Raw genomic sequence first — 18164 nt, forward strand, 5'->3', positions numbered from 1 at the left:
TGCATTTGTCCATGTGTTGACTCTACTTTTATTAAGGAAAAGAAAGTAAATGTCATGGCATGCATTTATTTGACTAGACAGACATTTTCATTTTCCACTAAGTCCTGAATATAGAAAAAGCAATCATTAAAAATCAGTTATAGGAAATAATTGAGCTAATCAACCTTTCTTTTTCTCCTCAAGGACAAACTTGTGTGGAAGAGAGCATTCATTGTTTTGGGGCTGTCCATACTAGCTGTGTTCAGCAGCGTGTATTTTGGTTTCCCTGGGTCAGGAGGATTGTGCACACTGGTCATGTCCTTCCTTGCAGGTTTGAGATGGGCCGGTGAAAAGGTGAATTTCAAGTTCTTCTTCTCATTTAAGTTCTTTCTGATCAGAGTAAATTTTTTTCTGTACAGATGTTTCCTAATATCAAGTTAATAAAATTATTTAATCACAAAAGCTATTTTCTATGCATATGTAAATGTATGCCCAAGTGTACACACATACATCCTTTTCCCCCTTATATACCAATCTGTAATTTGATGACTTAAAAATATATTATGGTCATATTTCCATGCTGCCTCCCTATTCTTTGTAAGGGCTACGGCTACAGAGTATTGCATGGTATAGCTGTCCTATATTTAACCAGTCTCCTGATAACAGATTTTAAATTGTTTCTGGTTTTCTACTAAGACAAAAAGTATTTCGGTAAAATATCCTACCTACGCCATATTTCATTAACTCTAAGATGCTATCAAATCTAAGAAGCATCATTTTACATGCTACCAAGAAAGAAAAAAGAATACTGCCTATTAAACTATGACATGACATCCTAATTTCAGAAATTTTAAAATGTGAAAAAAAATCAACAAAATATGACATACATTTGAGTTTATCTATAGGATAAATTTCCAGAAACAGGATTGCTCTATGAAGGAGTATATACATTGATATTTTGATAATATCAGTTTTCCCTTTTAAAAGACTGTGCCAGTTTATATTTTCACCAACAGTATGTGAAGATCTGTCTTTCTTATCTGAGTATTTTCAATCTTCAGATATTTTGCTAATCTGATAGGTTAAAAATGTATCTCATTATTGATCTGAATTACATTTCTTTATGAGTAAAGCTAATCATCTTTTCCTGTGCTTACTAACCGGTTTGCTCAAAAGCCTGTGCCTATTTTTTTAAAAGGTTGTTTTGGTTTTTCTTATTGATTTTCATGATCATTAAGATTATTGATTTTTTTGATATGTACTATGGAAATTAGCTGGTTGTTATTTACTAATTTTAATTTCAAGTTACATCCTTATAGATTTGAACTTGACAGCGGCATATGCTATTCTGTTTAATGGAGAAATTAGATGTAGGTGACCCACCTAAATGCAGCTATATCATTTTGGACAACCTGGAAACAACTGTTCAAAATAATTAAGCTTAAAATAATGCCACATGGAAAAATATGTGAGGGTTAAAAAGCTTGAGGTTAGGTATATAATCAAATTCAATTGAGTGAATCTCTGCAGAGGTAGAATAGAGACAGAATTTCCCTGTGAGTAAAGAACACTCAGATAGGAGGCTCTCACTATGTAATCTATGATTACAAAGTTAAGACAAGTATAACTGAATTGTCTTGCTTCAGAGGAGACAGAAATGGTAGGGACAGCCTGGAGCATTGTGTAGAGAACGGTATTGAAGCCACCAGAAAGTACATGGAGATGGATTGGGCTTCGAAGGAAAGTAGAGAGTCCCTTTGAAACTCTGCTCCATGCACTAGATGCACCCCTGGGTTTGCTGCCTTGCAAGACTCTTGGCTACAAGGCTTATTTCAGGTCTACTTTTTTCTTTCCTAGCAACACCTATATTACTCAATTCTACTTTCTGATTTCAAGTAACCTAACATTTGACCAGAGCAGAGCTACAGAGTAAACAAACTTCCTAGCATAAATCAGGTACTCTTATCATCCCTTGTCTCCCATAAGCATTTGCTCTTATCAAAACATTTGTTTTTCCATGGCTTCACTTTGCTTGTGGGCTGAAGCAGAGTTATCACCTATCACTGGTCAGTCTTCTATCTAACCTCAGCTCTGGACTTGAGGGCTGTACTGCCTCCTTTGCTTCTCTCTGTGGATTCACTGCTCTCTGTCTTGGGTCCTCCCCAGGGCTGCTGACAAATGTGCCCTACTTTTTGAAGCACTCTGATCTATTCTCTGCCCCAGGACCGAGGTCACAGTTTCACTTTAGTGAAAGATGCTGCTACATTCACGTTGTGAACCTTTCTTTGTCCAACACTTGGGAAGTTTGCCTGCATTGGCATTTTACAAATTGTCCATTCACTTCTTAATAGTAATCTTTTTTTCAGCATTAAAAACATAAATTACCAAAGACAGTAATTTTTAAAATAAAATTAACTTTATTTTTTAGTATGAAGGTACTATATGCTCACTTTTTAACTTTGGAGGGGGAAAATCTGAAAGAAAAGGAAAGAAATCATTTGCAGTTCCTCCATCTAAAGCCAACAGCTCTGTAAACTATTTAAATATTTTAGTTTATTTCCTTTCATTTATTCAACAAGAAAACTCTCAAAAATGCTCATAATAAGCTTTTTCAAACTGAACTTTATGGGTAACTGTTTTTATGTTGTCACCCCCTTAAAAATCTTTGAAAATAACAGCCAACTCATTATTTCATACTGTAACAGGTAAAAAGAGGAAAGGGAACTAATAGTTTTTTTCTTTTTTAATATTTCTTTTTATAATCTTAATTTGATAATTAGATTATTTCATGTTTTTCACTTTTCATTTAAATTCAAGTTAGTTAACATACAGTATAATATTAGTTACAAGGGTATGATACAGTGATTCAACACTTCCATATAACACCCTGTGCTCATCACAAGTGCACTCCTTAATCCCATCACCTCTTTTACCCATCTTACCACCCACCTCCCTCTGGTAACCATCAGTTTGTTCTCTATAGTTAAGAGTCTGCTTCTCGGTTTGTCTCTCTCTTTTTTTTCTCCTTTTTCCTTTTGTTTCTTCAGTTTCATATATGAGTGAAATCATATGGTATTTGTCTTTCTCTGACTGATTTTGCTTAGCATAATACTCTACCATCCATGTCATTATAAATGGCAAGATTTCATTCTTTTTATGGCTGAGTAATATTCCATTGTATATATACTACATTTTCTTTATTCAGCCATCTATCAACAGACACTGGAGCTGTTTCCATAATTTGGCTATTTTATATAATGCTGCTATAAACATCAAATTAGTGTTTTTGTATTCTTTGGGTAAATATTTACTAGTCTAGTTGCTGGATCATAAGGTAGTTCTACTTCTAACTTTTCAAGGAACTTCCAAACTGTTTTCCACAATGGCTATACCAACTTGCATTCCCACCAACAGTGTAAGAGGATTTCTCTTTCTCCACATCTTCGTCGACCCCTGTTACTTCTTGTATTATTGATTTTAGCCATTCTGACACGTGTGAAGTGATATCTCATTGTAGTTTTGATTTGCTTTTCCCTGATGATGAGTGATGCTGAACATTCTTTCATGTGTCTGTTGGCCATCTGTATGTCTTCTTTGGAGAAATGTCTATTCATGTCTTCTGCCTGTTTTTTAGTAAATTTTTTTGGCCAGTCTGTATGGCTCTATGCTGGGCACTAAGTGGATGTTCTCATTTATTTTCACACACACAAAATAAACTTTAAAAAGTATTACCATTTCTATTTTATAGAGACTATAAATCAGAAAGACATAAATAACATGTCCAAAATCACAAAATTAGAAAATGGCACTGTGATTTAAGCTCAGGTTTACCTGACACCAGAGTTACTACTCTGTGATACAACTGTAGCATTGTTGTTCAGGGCACATTTTTATATTTTTGACATCTATTTGAATAACACATACCAAGTACCTTAGAAACATTATATTTCTACACTTTGCACTTCAAAATTAAGTCTCTAAATCCCTAAGTGATAGGATAAAAAATAAACAATGAAAGGGGCCGTATCATTTGGAATGGAACATATAAGAGTAGTTTTAGCAACAGGGAAATCAAAGGGGAGATTAGTGCCTGTTGCAAGTGGGCATTAGCTATGGGCACAGAAAGACAGAGCAAGGCAAGGGAAACTTTGACCAGTTCCAGTTATACCACTCTTCTCAAAAACTGGGGATTATAGAGAAAAGATCATTATAAACCAAAACACAGCATCTGTTAGTCTGCATTTGTCATAATTTTGCCTGAATTGCCTTCAACCCAGCTGGACATAGGTCCACGTAATCCTACAACCCAGTGGAAGAACTAGGAACACTTTTTTCATATGTACCTCTGGTAACTCTCATATATGGATCTCTTTACCTTACACACACACACACACACACACACACACACACACACACACACACTTTTTTTTAACCATTATACTCTATACAAAGCTAAATCCTTAGCCATAGAATACACTCAGTAAATAATAATATAATCCTTATTATTTTGTAACTACTTTGTAGAGCAATACAATATAATAAAAAGAGCTTAAAATTTAAGATAAAGTAATTGGGATTCCAATCCCAATTCTACTGCTCTGTAGCTGTATAATCCCCCCAAACTTACATGCCTTCTCTATTACTCTGTTTTCTCAAACTGTAATAGGAAGAAAATAATAATAATATCAAAAGAATAGTGACTACTATGTAGGAAAACAGATACGAAACAATTGTAAACTCAACAGTGCTATATCAAGGCTGGTTTTGAGTTATAATTTGAAAAGCTAAAATACGTTATAAAACTTTGTTTATGCTATAGTTTTCTGACATTATTTCATACTTCTTTACTTGGTTTTTCCATATATCATTAGTCTTGCCATTTATTGTATTCAAATACGCTCACCTTTTTACAGCCTCTGTCATTTTTTTTTCATCTATTTTCAAATCCAGTGCTTCTTCTGAAGACCTTTGTAGCTGTGGGATGGTTTTTCTGACATATTTTGAATCTTCTGAATCTTGAAATATTCTTTCTGCGAAGGGAGGTATCAGCTTATGTAGGTATTTAAGTCATGGTAAAACTTCCATTTCTGCTCATTTTCTTCCTTTGTCTATCCTTGAAAGTGATTTATGTTTTTGAAGATTCTTGCTACTGCTACAAACAGATGTATAAAGTAGCCTTAAACATTTACTGTGGACAACGTAGTTTTCATTCCTCTGCTCTCTTTTACACTTAGCCTATTCGATGACTCCATTTTCTTTATAAGCACATTCATTTTGAAGTTATGAAAAAGCATTAAGAGGGTACATTTTGGCTCTTCTACCATTTTTAAGTCTTACAATATATAAACCTATGTCTGATGTTCAACTAGTCTAAAGCATTACAATCAAAAAAAACAAACGGTGGCCTTTGTCTACAGTTTAGAAATGAAAATAATTGGATGGAGAAAGCTTTTTAGGCCATCTGCTTTCATTGGAGTTCTGAGTACATTAAATATTTTTGAGGCCTTCCCTTAAATAATTAGTCATGGCAACAAAAGACCAAGTAACCTAAGATTAATAGAGTTGATTTTTGTTCTGCACTAATGTGGATAGCAACTAAAGTCTGAGCTATACCTATGATATACTCTAAAAATTAAATTAAAAAGTAAAATTTAAAGATAGGTAGAAAGGTGGGCAACTGGACTCCAGTTTTGGTAGGACAATTTAATTGTCATTAAATGATAAAAGATCTTGGATGTTATATAAACTTCCCATTTTACAGATGAGAAGAAAATAAGGCACTGAGGGACAAGTGGCTTGCATAAAGCAGGTGGCAGTATTTGACCCTAAGCTATTATCTGATTCCTTATGATATGAAAATATAACTCTTTGCATGATGTAGGAATAGAACTGTATAAGTAAATCAACCAGCCCCCTCACACATGAGCTCTTTTGTAAGCCAAGAGGAAACAGAATCTTCACCCTAATAAACATACCAGAATTTGTTTAAAAATAAAGAAAACAGAGACACAATGTAATCTTCCTTTGTTAAACTGCTGAATATAGATATAGAAAACCAGATTCTCAAAGGTGTGTAGTTACAAGTGTAAAAGTGTTGTCTAAAAATAGATTCTTATTAGTTGACTGGAAAAATCTGTTCAATACAAATTTTTAGATACTATGATGGGTACTGCTAAATTGCCCTCTAAAAAAAAGCACTATCAATTTGTTCTCTTACCAATTAGTGAGAGTTTCCTTATAATCACAGATACTTGACATTATTAAAACTTTTTAGTAGTTTTTGTAATGTAATGCCTCCTCAAATGTGACATATCATTTTAATTTGTGTCTCACTGATCACTGAATTTTAACATCTTATGTTTTTGGCCATTTGTGTTTCTTCAGCTATGAATTACTTGTATATATACATTGCCCATTTTTTTCTTTTACTTTATTTTTCTTATTGCTTAGATTTTGCTCCTTATTCTGTTATGCACAGTACAAATATTTTCTCCTGGTTTGTCATCTTTTTGTTCTTTGTTTGTATGTGGTTTCTGTTGCCACAAAACATTCTAGCCTTGGTATAGTCAGTTGTGCTCATCTTCTTTTAGGATTTTGGCAGTATGTGTTATAAAGTTAGTGCTTTTATCAGTTAGGATCTTATCAGGCAAGGGAAATCACATGATAACTGGAATAGGGAAAGTTAATTATTAACCATACCAGGGGATCAGATAACAAGAGATTGGCTTGTAAGATGTAAAGGACCCCTGAAGAATATAGGAATAAGCTATAAACCCCCAGCGCTCAGACTGAGCATCCCCTAAGACCTCCCCACTCCATCCCACCTTCTCCCACCCCCAGGGCTCAGAATCCAGATCATGTTAGAAAGCCTTTATTCCCTGGATGGTGGAGAAGGCAGCCATGGTGCCCTGCTTGGACAATTTGCTGGAAATCTATACTCCAAATTCACCTTCTAGCGTGCATGGGGAGGTATTTTGCCCAAGGGAATAGGCTATGAAACTCCCTTGCAGTAAGCTAGGAGCGGCTGCTGGCCACTGGGTGCTGCTGGCTGCCATGCACTATAGAAGCCCAACACTGGAGAAGATACCTGGGTGCTGAAGAAACCCAAGTGTGCTATAGGATCCTGCTGGGAGGAGCCCCAGAAATCAGGAAGGAGAGTATCTTCCTTGCAATATCTCTTCAGCACTCTCTACTGACAAAATTTAATATGATGCCAGCTGGCAAAAGAGAAATATTTAAAGGCTTAGCTTAATTTTCTGCAGAGCAACAATGAAATGTGGATTTGGAACCAAGGGGTAAAAAATTAACAAGTGGCACAGCATTTTACTAGACCTGAGTTATATTTCTGTGCATGATTTGAGACAACCTTAAATGATGTTTTCTATAAAGATAAAATAAAATGGGAAACAAGGGGCCATCAATAAAGAAATTATTGAATAAACTATGGTACTACCATACTATAGATTACTGTATAACAATAATGAGATGTGTATCTAGATATATGTGCTACTATTATAAGATCTCAAAATCATATTGTCGAATGAAGATTAACATAAAATTTTAACTATAAAATACTAAGTATTACATATGTACATACACACATATCATATATTCATAAGTAGAAACCCCCCTAAGATTATTTTATTAGACTTTTTATAATTAACATCCACTTGCAAACCAACTCTAAAGCACCTCATAATAACTGTGTTAGAAATATCTTTATGCAGTTTTTTGTTCTATTTTAGCTAACCTCTTATTTATAGGTATCACAGAAATAGGGACACCTGGGTGGCTCAGTCGGTTGAGCATCCGACTTTGGCTCAGGTCACAATTGCACAGTTTGTGGGTTCGAGCCCCGCATCGGGATCTGTGCTGACACCTTGGAGCCTTGAGCCTACTTGGGATTCTGTGTCTCCCTCTCTCTCTCTACCCCTCCCCTGCTTGCACTCTCTCTCTCAAAAATAAATAAACATTAAAAGAAAAAAAGACGTCACAGAAATAAAGCCTATCTCAGGTCAAATTGACTCAAATTTCAAATTAGTAAAATTCTTAGAACTTGTAACTTCATGCAATAAAAATCTGTGTGTGGGTGTTTGTGTATTTCTTTTAGGCAGATGTTGAAAAAATTATTGCAGTTGCCTGGTACATCTTTCAGCCCCTTCTGTTTGGACTGATTGGAGCAGAAGTATCTATCGCATCTCTCAGACCAGAAACTGTAGGTAAGAATTTCAAAGTAGTACTTTTGTTAGAATCAACTTTTATATTCAGTGGAATACCTTTATTAGATATATTTATTGTCACAATTATATAAAAAGCTAATAATGAGCTAAGTCTCTTACAGAAGTTGGCTAGAAAGTAATATTTGTCAATCTAAGGCATAAATTTTATACCTTTAATATTATTCTTTGTAAAGAAAAGTAACACTGCTAACTACTATCTAGAAAATGCAGGTCTTAAAAGTTTTTTCTAAGGATAAAAATGTTCAGTTAGACTTGTTCTTATCAAGGGCCAGAATTGCAAAGATAACTACTCAGTTCTATAATATACACCCATGGAACAGAAATGTCCATTCGAGCATTCATTCATTTATTTATTCATATATTCGAAAGCCATCATATTAAAACTTTTTATTCATAACACCACATTTAAAAATTTATTGGTGCACATGTACACACTATTTCTTCTTTCTGCTCATTCCATATTCTTTCATCTTTACTTAGGAATCCCATGTCCCTGCTACTTTCTTCTGGATCTCACACATCGATTCTTCCCCTTTTCTCATATATCTCCAAATATCCATGTCATAGTTCTTTCCTCTTCAGAATTTAAACGAAGTCTAATCTCTCCTATCTCAGTGTCTTTCCATTCCAATACATACTACAACATGGATGAACCCAGAGGACAAATACTGTATGATTCCACCTATATGAGGCATCCACAGCAGTCAGACTACAGAAACAGAAAGTAGACTGGTGCCAAGGACTTGGGGGAGGGAGAAATGAAGTGTTAAATAGGTCAATTTGCAAGATGAAAAAATTCTGAAGATTTGTTGCACAAAAATGTGAATGTTTCACTTAATGCTACTTACCTTGTACACTTAAAAATGGTTACGATGCGGGGGCTCTTGGGTGGCTCCGTCAGTTAAGCATCCGACTTCAGCTCAGGTCTTGAGTTCGAGCCCCACTTCCAACTCTGTGCTGACAGCTCAGAGCCTGGAGCCTGCTTCAGATTCTGTGTCTCCCTCTCTCTGCCCCTCCCCCTCTCGCACTCTCTTACTCTCTCAAAAATAAACACTAAAAAAAAAATCTTAATAAAAAAATGGTTATATGGGGCGCCTGGGTGGCGCAGTCGGTTAAGCGTCCGACTTCAGCCAAGTCACGATCTCGCGGTCGGTGGGTTCGGGCCCCACGTCGGGCTCTGGGCTGATGGCTCAGAGCCTGGAGCCTGTTTCCAATTCTGTGTCTCCCTCTCTCTCTGCCCCTCCCCCGTTCATGCTCTGTCTCTCTCTGTCCCAAAAATAAATAAACGTTGAAAAAAAAAATTAAAAAAAAAATGGTTATGATGGCAAATTTGTTACGTGCATTTTACCACAATTTATATTTATATATAAATATGTAAATACATAAAATTTCCTTTCTTCATTTCACTTCCCCCCCCCATCTACCATGCTTCTTCTTTATTCCTCTTTTCAAACTTTTCCAAAGAGGTAACTGTATCTCCTTTTTCCATTTCAACTCTCACTCTGTTTTTCAAAACATCTCTGCCCAGCTTTCACCCATCGTACAACCATCCCTGCTCTCACCAAGGTTATATTGCTAAATATACTGAATACTTATCAGTCTTTTTTTTTTACGTGATCGTTCAGCAGTATTTGATGCTATTGACCTCTTTAAAATACATTTTACATTGAATTCTGAAACTTCATATTTTTCAATGCCCTTTGAGTCCTCACTTACACTGTATATGGCTTAAATTCTACTCTTCATCCAAGTTCTTCCAAAGCATTCTGTGCTTCTCACTCTATGTCATTTTTCTGGGCTCATCTATATTCAGTAGCTTTGATTATAAACTATATAATTCCAAAATTTTTATCTCTAAATCAGTGTATCTAATTGCTGATTGGAAATCACCACTTGTAAATCTCACAAAACTTCCAAGTCAATATGTTCAAAACTTCTAAATCATCTTTTCCCCAAACCTTCAATGTTTCCTCCTGGAAATGAACCAAATCATCCCTTTGGTTTCTTGTACTTCAGGCAACAAGTACTTTTGAACCCTACCAACCTGATTTGCAACAAATGATGATAAGAGCAATGTCCTTCTATAAAGAGCCACAACACTTTTTTGTAAAGAAGCCATATTGCAGATTCACAGTAGATCCTCCAGCAATGTCTATCTGGTGTTTTACTAACCTTTGAACTTGAGAAAGTCAGTGATCCTTTCTAAACTTCATTTTTTTTTTTCAACTGTAAAATAAGAAACATTTCCCCACAGGTTGTAAGGATTAAGTAATGAGTGCACTTAAAGCTGAATGCAGAACCTAGCACACAGTAAACACTCAACAAATGTTACTTTTTAGAAAATCACCCTCTTAGCAGTCACCTTAGCTCAGGTTAGCACCTTTCTCAGGTTCAGTAGCCTGTAGCAGCCCTAGTCACAGTTCTTGTTTTGCAAATCAGGATGAACTTATCTCTGAGCAAAGGATTCTAAAGGACTGAATGAAGTATCTGTGCACGTTAACCAGGGCTAATGGGCAGTCAGTGTATACACCAATATGGTGAAACAGATGTAGACTGCCAGTGTCTATTCTGATAGGTCAGTGCCCAGCCAGCTCTGTTCTGATTGGCTAATTGCTTCCATACTGGCTGATAAGTATCTTTAATGTCACCTCTGGTTTATACTCTGTAAATAGTTCTCAACCATTTTGATGAAGACATTAATGTTTTCCTCCTCTATGACCTCTTACCAGTATGTTTATATTGCCCTTACCTTATAGCGTATTAATTAGCTGTTTATGCTTCTGTTCTCCTCTGACTTTGAATATCGTAGAGGCAAAGTCTGCACATTATGCATTTTTGTATACACAATACGTAGTCCAAATCCTGTCATGCATAGTTATCATTTAATGAATTCTTGTTGAATAAACACATGGAAGAAAGTGTGGTTCTTGCTATACAGCTTAAAAGAAATAACATTCAAATCTCCTTTGTAATATATATCAAATCTCTCTCTCTTTTTTTTTTTTTTTTTTTTTTGCTATGGAGAATTTGTGCTCAACCTTTTTCTTTCTTTTATTAATTTTTTTTTAATTTATTTATTTTTTAATTTACATCCAAGTTAGTTAGCATATAGTGCAATAGGGGCACTATATGATTTCAGGAGTAGATACCAGTGATTCATCCCCTATGTATAACACCCAATGCTCATCCCAACAAGTGTCTTCCTTAATGCCCCTTACCCATTTAGCCCATCCCTCCACCCACAATCCCTCCAGCAACCCTCGGTTTGTTCTCTGTATTTAAGAGTCTCTTAGGTTTTGTCCCCCTCCTGGTTTTTATATTATTTTTGCTTCCCTTCCCTTATGTTCATCTGTTTTGTATCTTAAATTCCTCATATGAATGAAGTCATATGATACTTGTCTTTCTCTGACTGACTAATTTTGTTTAGCATAATACCCTCTAGTTGATCCATATATCAAATATATTTAATTAATTTCTGGTTTAATCTAGGAAAAATAACTTCTTTCAAACATGTGGCTTGACAAAGCATAAGAGACTGTTAAAAACTGAGAACAAACTGAGGGTTGATGGGGGGTGGGAGGGAGGAGAGGGTGGGTGATGGGTATTGAGGAGGGCACCTTTTGGGATGAGCACTGGGTGTTGTATGGAAACCAATTTGACAATAAATTTCATATATTAAAAAAAAAAACATGTGGCTTGATCCTTAATGTTGATGTTTTGATAAATTATGCCTAATCATCTTTGTCTTTTTAATTTTTTAATATATTTAGACAATTACAGTTGATAGTATTTTGAATCAATAACCATGAGTTTCATTTTCTCCCTCAGTATTTCATTACATCTAAAAATTAAGTATTTCTTACAGGCCTTTGTATTGCCATCCTTGGCACTGCAGTACTGATACGAGTTTTGACTACATTTCTGATGGTGTGTTTTGCTGGTTTTAACATAAAGGAAAAGATATTTATTTCTTTTGCATGGCTTCCGAAGGCCACAGTCCAGGTAATAATGGATAGGATGGCTTAGCATCTTAACTCCTATTTATATATGGTATCTTGAACTTTTGAATAAGAGGGCTAATTCAAATTTGGTGAAAAAATGTAATTGAAGACTGATTTACAAAAAGGGTTTATACTAATCTACTGTTTAAAAGTTTTATTTTGAGTATATCGATTTCCTAAATATGATGGCTCATTTAAATTTATCTAGATCACCAGATTTACTTAAATCAACTAAAAATCCAGTATATCCCTACACTAAGCAGAAAGTAGTAGTCACAGGAAGAAAGTGTTTGAATTTTTATCAGAGTTCTCTAAATCACCCAGAAAGATAGTTGTCAATCTTTTGACAACTTTGCATTTCAATATCTTCCAAGAAGAGAGTGAAACAGAAATAGCATGGCCCATCGTAGTATTTGGAAATACTTCAGTGTCCATATGACTAATGATCAGTTATGCTTGACCACAGTCTTTATATATAAAGGAGAAAGATTTATTAAAAACAATTAAGAAAATGCTTTATTGCCTTCCTAGATTATTGGTTGATATTAAAATTTTCAAACTAGCCGAACCTCCTGTCAAAGGTATCAATCACATGACCCCAAAACTGTGCACTCTCATGAGCAAGGCATGAATATAGGTGCTTGAAATTACTGACCACGTATTTGATAGAATTTAATTACTAATTAAATTACAACTGTGTAGATTATTATTTGTTGCAAATGTAATATATTTCTGATTATGTTCCATATTTTCAAACTAAACATAGCACACAAGATTTAACTGTCTCTTCTCTGATTATTTTGCAGTTGTTTAAATATGCACATTTCTGTTTCATGAAATGAAAATGAGATGTTCTTAATTTAGGAAGCTTTTGGGGATATGTATGCTCTATAACTATGCCAGATTTTGTGTGGCTGTGAGCTTCGGCATTATTCCAGAGGAGTTTTCATTTCCATCAGACTTTCAAAGACGTCTGAGACATAATGGATAAGAATACTGTGAGGTTAATAGTACAGTAAGTGAAATAGTTTCTCCCTCAGAGTGTCTTCAGCTTCCTCACTACCTTTGGTAACTTTAGTGGGTAAATATCAAATAATCACTCTAGGAGCTTTGGTATGAAAGATTTGTTTCTAAACATTAACATTTGGAAAATGACACTTTCCTGCTTTCAAAGCCAATTTTAAAATAAGGAAACATTATCCAGAACCTGTTGAATAATGTATGTTCTGTGAAGTAAGTATTGTATAAAAAATTTTTTCTCCTCTTGCCACTGCACAAGAAACAAAACTGTCGTATATGTTTTTTCTACATTAGTTTTTTTCAAACTTTTTTGCTCATGTATACTATAAGAAATATATTTTAAATCACAACTCAGCATATGTACAAGCCCCAAAACACACATGCATACTCACACACACAACATAAAATTGAAAACTACACATCGTAGTATGTGCAAATCTTCTCAAGAATTCTTGAAATGTTGTATTAGTTATGGTACAAGGTAAACTGCAATAACCAAGAACCTTCAAATAAATTATCTGGGCATTCCAGAGCTGGCAGGGTGGCTACTACCCTCAGCGTGTGCCTTCCATCCATGAGTCCACCTAGAGAGCAGTCTACTAATAGCATTTATCACTTCTGCTTGCCTCTCAGTGGCCAGAACTTAGAAACATAGCTTCATCTAGTTGTAAAAAAGGCTGAAAAAAGTCTATTTGTACGGTAATTGACCAGCTGAAACTCAAGAGTTTCATTATAGAAGGATAAAGGGGCATTCAGATATTTGCAGGCAATTAGTAGTCTCTGCCATGTGTCTTGTGCACACTGATATTTTCTCTTCTATTTGATTAGCCTCCAGGCTAACATTGTTGTGTTCTGTGGAATAAGGGAATAACCAGATCGTTTAATATATTATTTTGCCATGTGCACTGATAATACTGCATTTTGCCTGTAAAAAAGGAAACAAAAATTGTGTAAGGCTTTTCAAAAGCCAAATCTTAAATAAGACATTTTACCAACTCCCAAGGCAAAAATTAACTAAATACTGAATAACATTAATTTCAAGTTTTGAAGGTGCCTAACATTTTCAAGTTTCATGATGTTTAATAATGAGGCTCTAAAGCAAAACATATTCTTTTGTTTGTTGTTTAAATTTTTTTTATATAATTTATTGTCAAATTGGCTAACATACAGTGTATACAGTGTGCTCTTGGTTTTGGGGGTAGATTCCGTGATTCATCGCTTACATACAACATGGGCTTTTATTATTGTTGTTGTTATTTAAAACTTCACCATCTTCCAGTATCACTGCATTTTTTCATCTTGCTTTTTTTCTTAATTCAGAATTCTAAAGATAAAAGAATGAGATGACCAGTAACATTCAGCTTTACTCAGGAGGAAGTTAGTATATAAGATCACGTTATAGTTAATTAATATTGTGAGTCTGCATTTGCCTTTTGTTTTGAAATATATTTGCCTGATACTTTTTGTAACCCTACCTTATGCAAATAGGTACATATGAATCACTATTCTTTCCCCAAGCAAGGACAGGGAGAGTTTTCAGACAAAACTAACTGCAGTATGCTTTGAAGGAAGACTAAGAACTTTCTTAGTTGAGCAAGAGAATAAGCCATTTGTTTTTGCAAATGAGAAAATAATTCACCTTTTTTCTGTGTGCTTGTCTTATGTTTACAATGTTACCTTTAAACTTGTATAGGCTGCCATAGGATCTGTGGCTTTGGACACAGCAAGATCACAGGGAGAGAAAAAATTGGAAGAATATGGAATGGATGTGTTGACAGTGGCATTTTTGTCCATCCTCATCACAGCCCCAATTGGCAGTCTGCTCATTGGTTTGCTGGGCCCCAGGCTTCTCCAGAAAGCTGAACATCAAAATAAAAATGAAGAAGTTCAGGAAGAGACTACGAGTTTAGAGGTGAAGAGAGAGAATGCTGAATATAATGATTAGAAAGCTGCTACCAGAAGCTAATTTTATCAACTACCAGAGGCTACTTTATCTAGATGGATATTGAGATATGTAATGTTTAAACCTTAAATGTAATAGAAACAAAAGTGTGGCTATTTCTTTAAAGACCATTTTCAGCCATTATCCTTTCCATTTGTATGGTAATATTCTACAACTCCAACCTGATTTCTCGACCTTTTTTTTTTTTTAAATAAGTCTTCATCATATATCTTAATTTGTTTAGGGACATATACACTAAAATGTACTACCACAATTTAAGATTAACATGGAAAACATCAAGTGCAGTATCCTATTCTAGTAGCCAACAGCTTGTTCTAACTTACTGTAACTGTCACAATTTCATGATTCATAGTCACCTGACCTTTCATGCCTTGACATATTTTTGGCTCCTCTTCTCTTTTTTATTTTTAAATACCATAATGCAATCCCCCATTAATTTCTACCCCCACTTTATGCAATTCCCCATCAGTTTTACCCCCACTTTCTGTGCCAATCTGCCTCTACTCCATTTCTACCTCTCTTGCTACCATTCTGTGTAGTATTGTAACTGATTGGTCCCACCAAAATTTCAAGTATGCAGAGTATCTTCATTGGCTCTTCCTCTTGCAGCTATGCACCTAGACAGACCTTATCCTGTCTCCTAGGTGGCAACATAGTCTCCCATTTTAGTGGCCCATCTGAGTTTGCCTTAAGGAGTGCCCTGATTCAGCCCTTTCTTATTAAAGGAATAGATTGTGTTAAATGAATAGATTACAAATATTCTGATCCTACCAAGCTGATCTTCATAAAGCCTATCCATTCCTCTCTTGTCCTTAGACTACTGTTCCAGACCCTTTCTCCATGACTTTCACCTCTGTTCAAAACCAACTTAATTTTTATTAAGCTAACATAATATGAAGCCATAATAGCTTCAATTTTTATATCAGCCTGACTTTGGTTACTTTATGGAACTGTGTTTCCTTCTAGTTTTTGCTCTTTATTTGGATTGGATTAATTTATGCCAAAATTCAGATAAATATTTCAAACTGAACTTCATTGGTTAGATGCACCTTGGTGGTAGCAACATAAACTTAATGCTCATCTGTTCCTCTACTTTTGCAGGCTCTGAAACTAGATTCCTTCAATAAATACTTAGTGGAAGGCTTTGATGACCTATGGACATCATCAAAACTATTATTGCTCCTGTCTTTAAGGATCTGACAGTCTAGTAGACAATTAAAGAAGAGATTTCAAAGCAATATGATATGTGCTATGATGCAGAAAATACAGGAGTCCTGGGGGGCTCATAACAGGAGCACCCACACAATCCAGGGGTGGTACAGTTCAGGCACAGCTCCCAGACAAAGTAAGGCCTGAGATAGGATATGGAGGATGCTTAGAACATAGACAGCAAAAGGCATGTGAGGCAAAAGGGTGCTGTAGTTAGTGCTAGGTCCCATGTTCTCCAGTAGTTTTTCTCCAGTAACAGCTTTGAATGCTTGTTAACGTCTACAAAATACAATTAGTATAAGTAAATGAGAATGTTGTTATAAATATTCAAGGCTCCAAAGAAGAATTGGAAGTGGAAATTCACAGTACAGAAATGGTGCAAGAGGCCATTTGGCCACTAGCAATAGCCTATACCATTTTGGAGGGCATAAAACAGGTTCTGTCCTCCCTCTCCTTGGTGGGCAGCCACTATCTAAGTGCCTATAACTGTCCAGTATGGGCCTATGCAGGGTTTGTAACTGAAGTCTCAGGCTTATCACCACATCATGAGTCACAGCTATTGACTTGGTTGAACTCAGAGTTAACTAGATACAGAGTGTTGACTCAGGCCAACCAAACTTACACCACCCCAACACAGATAGAAACAATTACCCTGACCTCTGAGTTCCTGAAAAAAGGATGTAAGTACCCCATACATACTTCTGTCAAAGCATTTATAATCTTTTTTCAGTTTGTTTACATGCTTGTTTCCTATTACATGAGCTCCTTAGGGGTGGGAGCTTTGTCTTGGTCATCTTTGGATCCACAGTACTTTGCACAGGGCATGAAACACAGTAGGCATTTAATAAACTTTCATCGACTGAATCACTGAGGAGATCCTATTCCAATATAGAAAACTACCTGCCAGGGGTGCCTGGGTGGCTCAATTGAGCTTTCAACTCTTGAATTCAGCTCCAGTCATGATCCCAGGGTTGTGGGATCGAGCCCCCACCAGGCTTCATGCTGAGTGCTGAGCGTGGAGCCTGTTTAAGATTCTCTCTCTCTCTCTCTCTCTCTCTCTCTCTCTCTCTCTCTCTCCCTTTCCCTTTCTACTCCCCATCATGCTCTCTCCCTCTCTAAAAAAAAAAAAAAAGAGAGAGAGAGAGAAAGGAAAACTACCTGCCACATAACAGTTCTTAGTCTTCTTGATCTATTTTATTCTGCTTGGGCGGCTATAACAAAGTACCATAGACTGAGTGACCTAAACAACAGACATTTATTTTCTCATAGTTCTGAAGGATGGAATTCCAACATGAGGGTGCTATCATGATCAGTCTGCCGAGGGCTCTCTTCCTACCTCATTTATGGCCTCCTTTTTGCTGTGTCATCATGTGATAGGGAAAGAGATGAGAATGGGTTGGGGGAGGGGGAGTATGTAAGCTCTCTGGTGTCTTTTCTTTCCTCATGACCTCATTTAAATGTAATTAACCTCCAAAAGCCCATCTCCACATAGCATCACATTGGGGGTTAAGCCTTCAACATATGAATCTGGGCGGAAAACAGTCCACAGCAAAGGTGTCATACTTCCAAGGCACTGCTAAGAAATCACTATAAGTTCTTGTTCTATGATGTCTTTTTCTTTTCCTAAGGTTGGTGCCATCCATCTCTCCTCTGAGAGGTATTGTTTTTTCAGAGAGGCTTATTACGTTTCAGGTCAAAGTAATTTTCACATTCCAATATTTTCTCTCTGATATTAACTCCAGATAACCTTGA

The 18164-nt window shown here is 35.8% G+C and overlaps 1 protein-coding gene across 4 annotated transcripts in view; it reads left to right on the forward strand.

Annotated features, from left to right (window-relative positions):
- The window catches only part of SLC9B2 (solute carrier family 9 member B2), a 51799-nt gene extending 36431 nt beyond the window's left edge, over positions 1 to 15368 (forward strand). For 2 of the 4 annotated variants that reach the window (XM_003985123.6, XM_045056043.1), the window contains 4 exons: positions 184 to 333; positions 8090 to 8198; positions 12085 to 12221; positions 14934 to 15368. In XM_003985123.6, coding sequence (XP_003985172.1) covers positions 184 to 333; positions 8090 to 8198; positions 12085 to 12221; positions 14934 to 15185 — 648 coding nt within the window. In that variant the 3' untranslated portion in view covers positions 15186 to 15368. Of the gene's footprint in view, positions 1 to 183; positions 334 to 8089; positions 8199 to 12084; positions 12222 to 13026; positions 13236 to 14933 lie in introns of all 4 variants that reach the window. The other 2 variants (XR_006596901.1, XM_019829162.3) reach the window with 2 other exon arrangements.
- Positions 15369 to 18164: the final 2796 nt, after the last annotated feature.

This window comes from Felis catus, chromosome B1 (assembly GCF_018350175.1).
Source record: "Felis catus isolate Fca126 chromosome B1, F.catus_Fca126_mat1.0, whole genome shotgun sequence".
NCBI lineage: Eukaryota > Metazoa > Chordata > Mammalia > Carnivora > Felidae > Felis > Felis catus.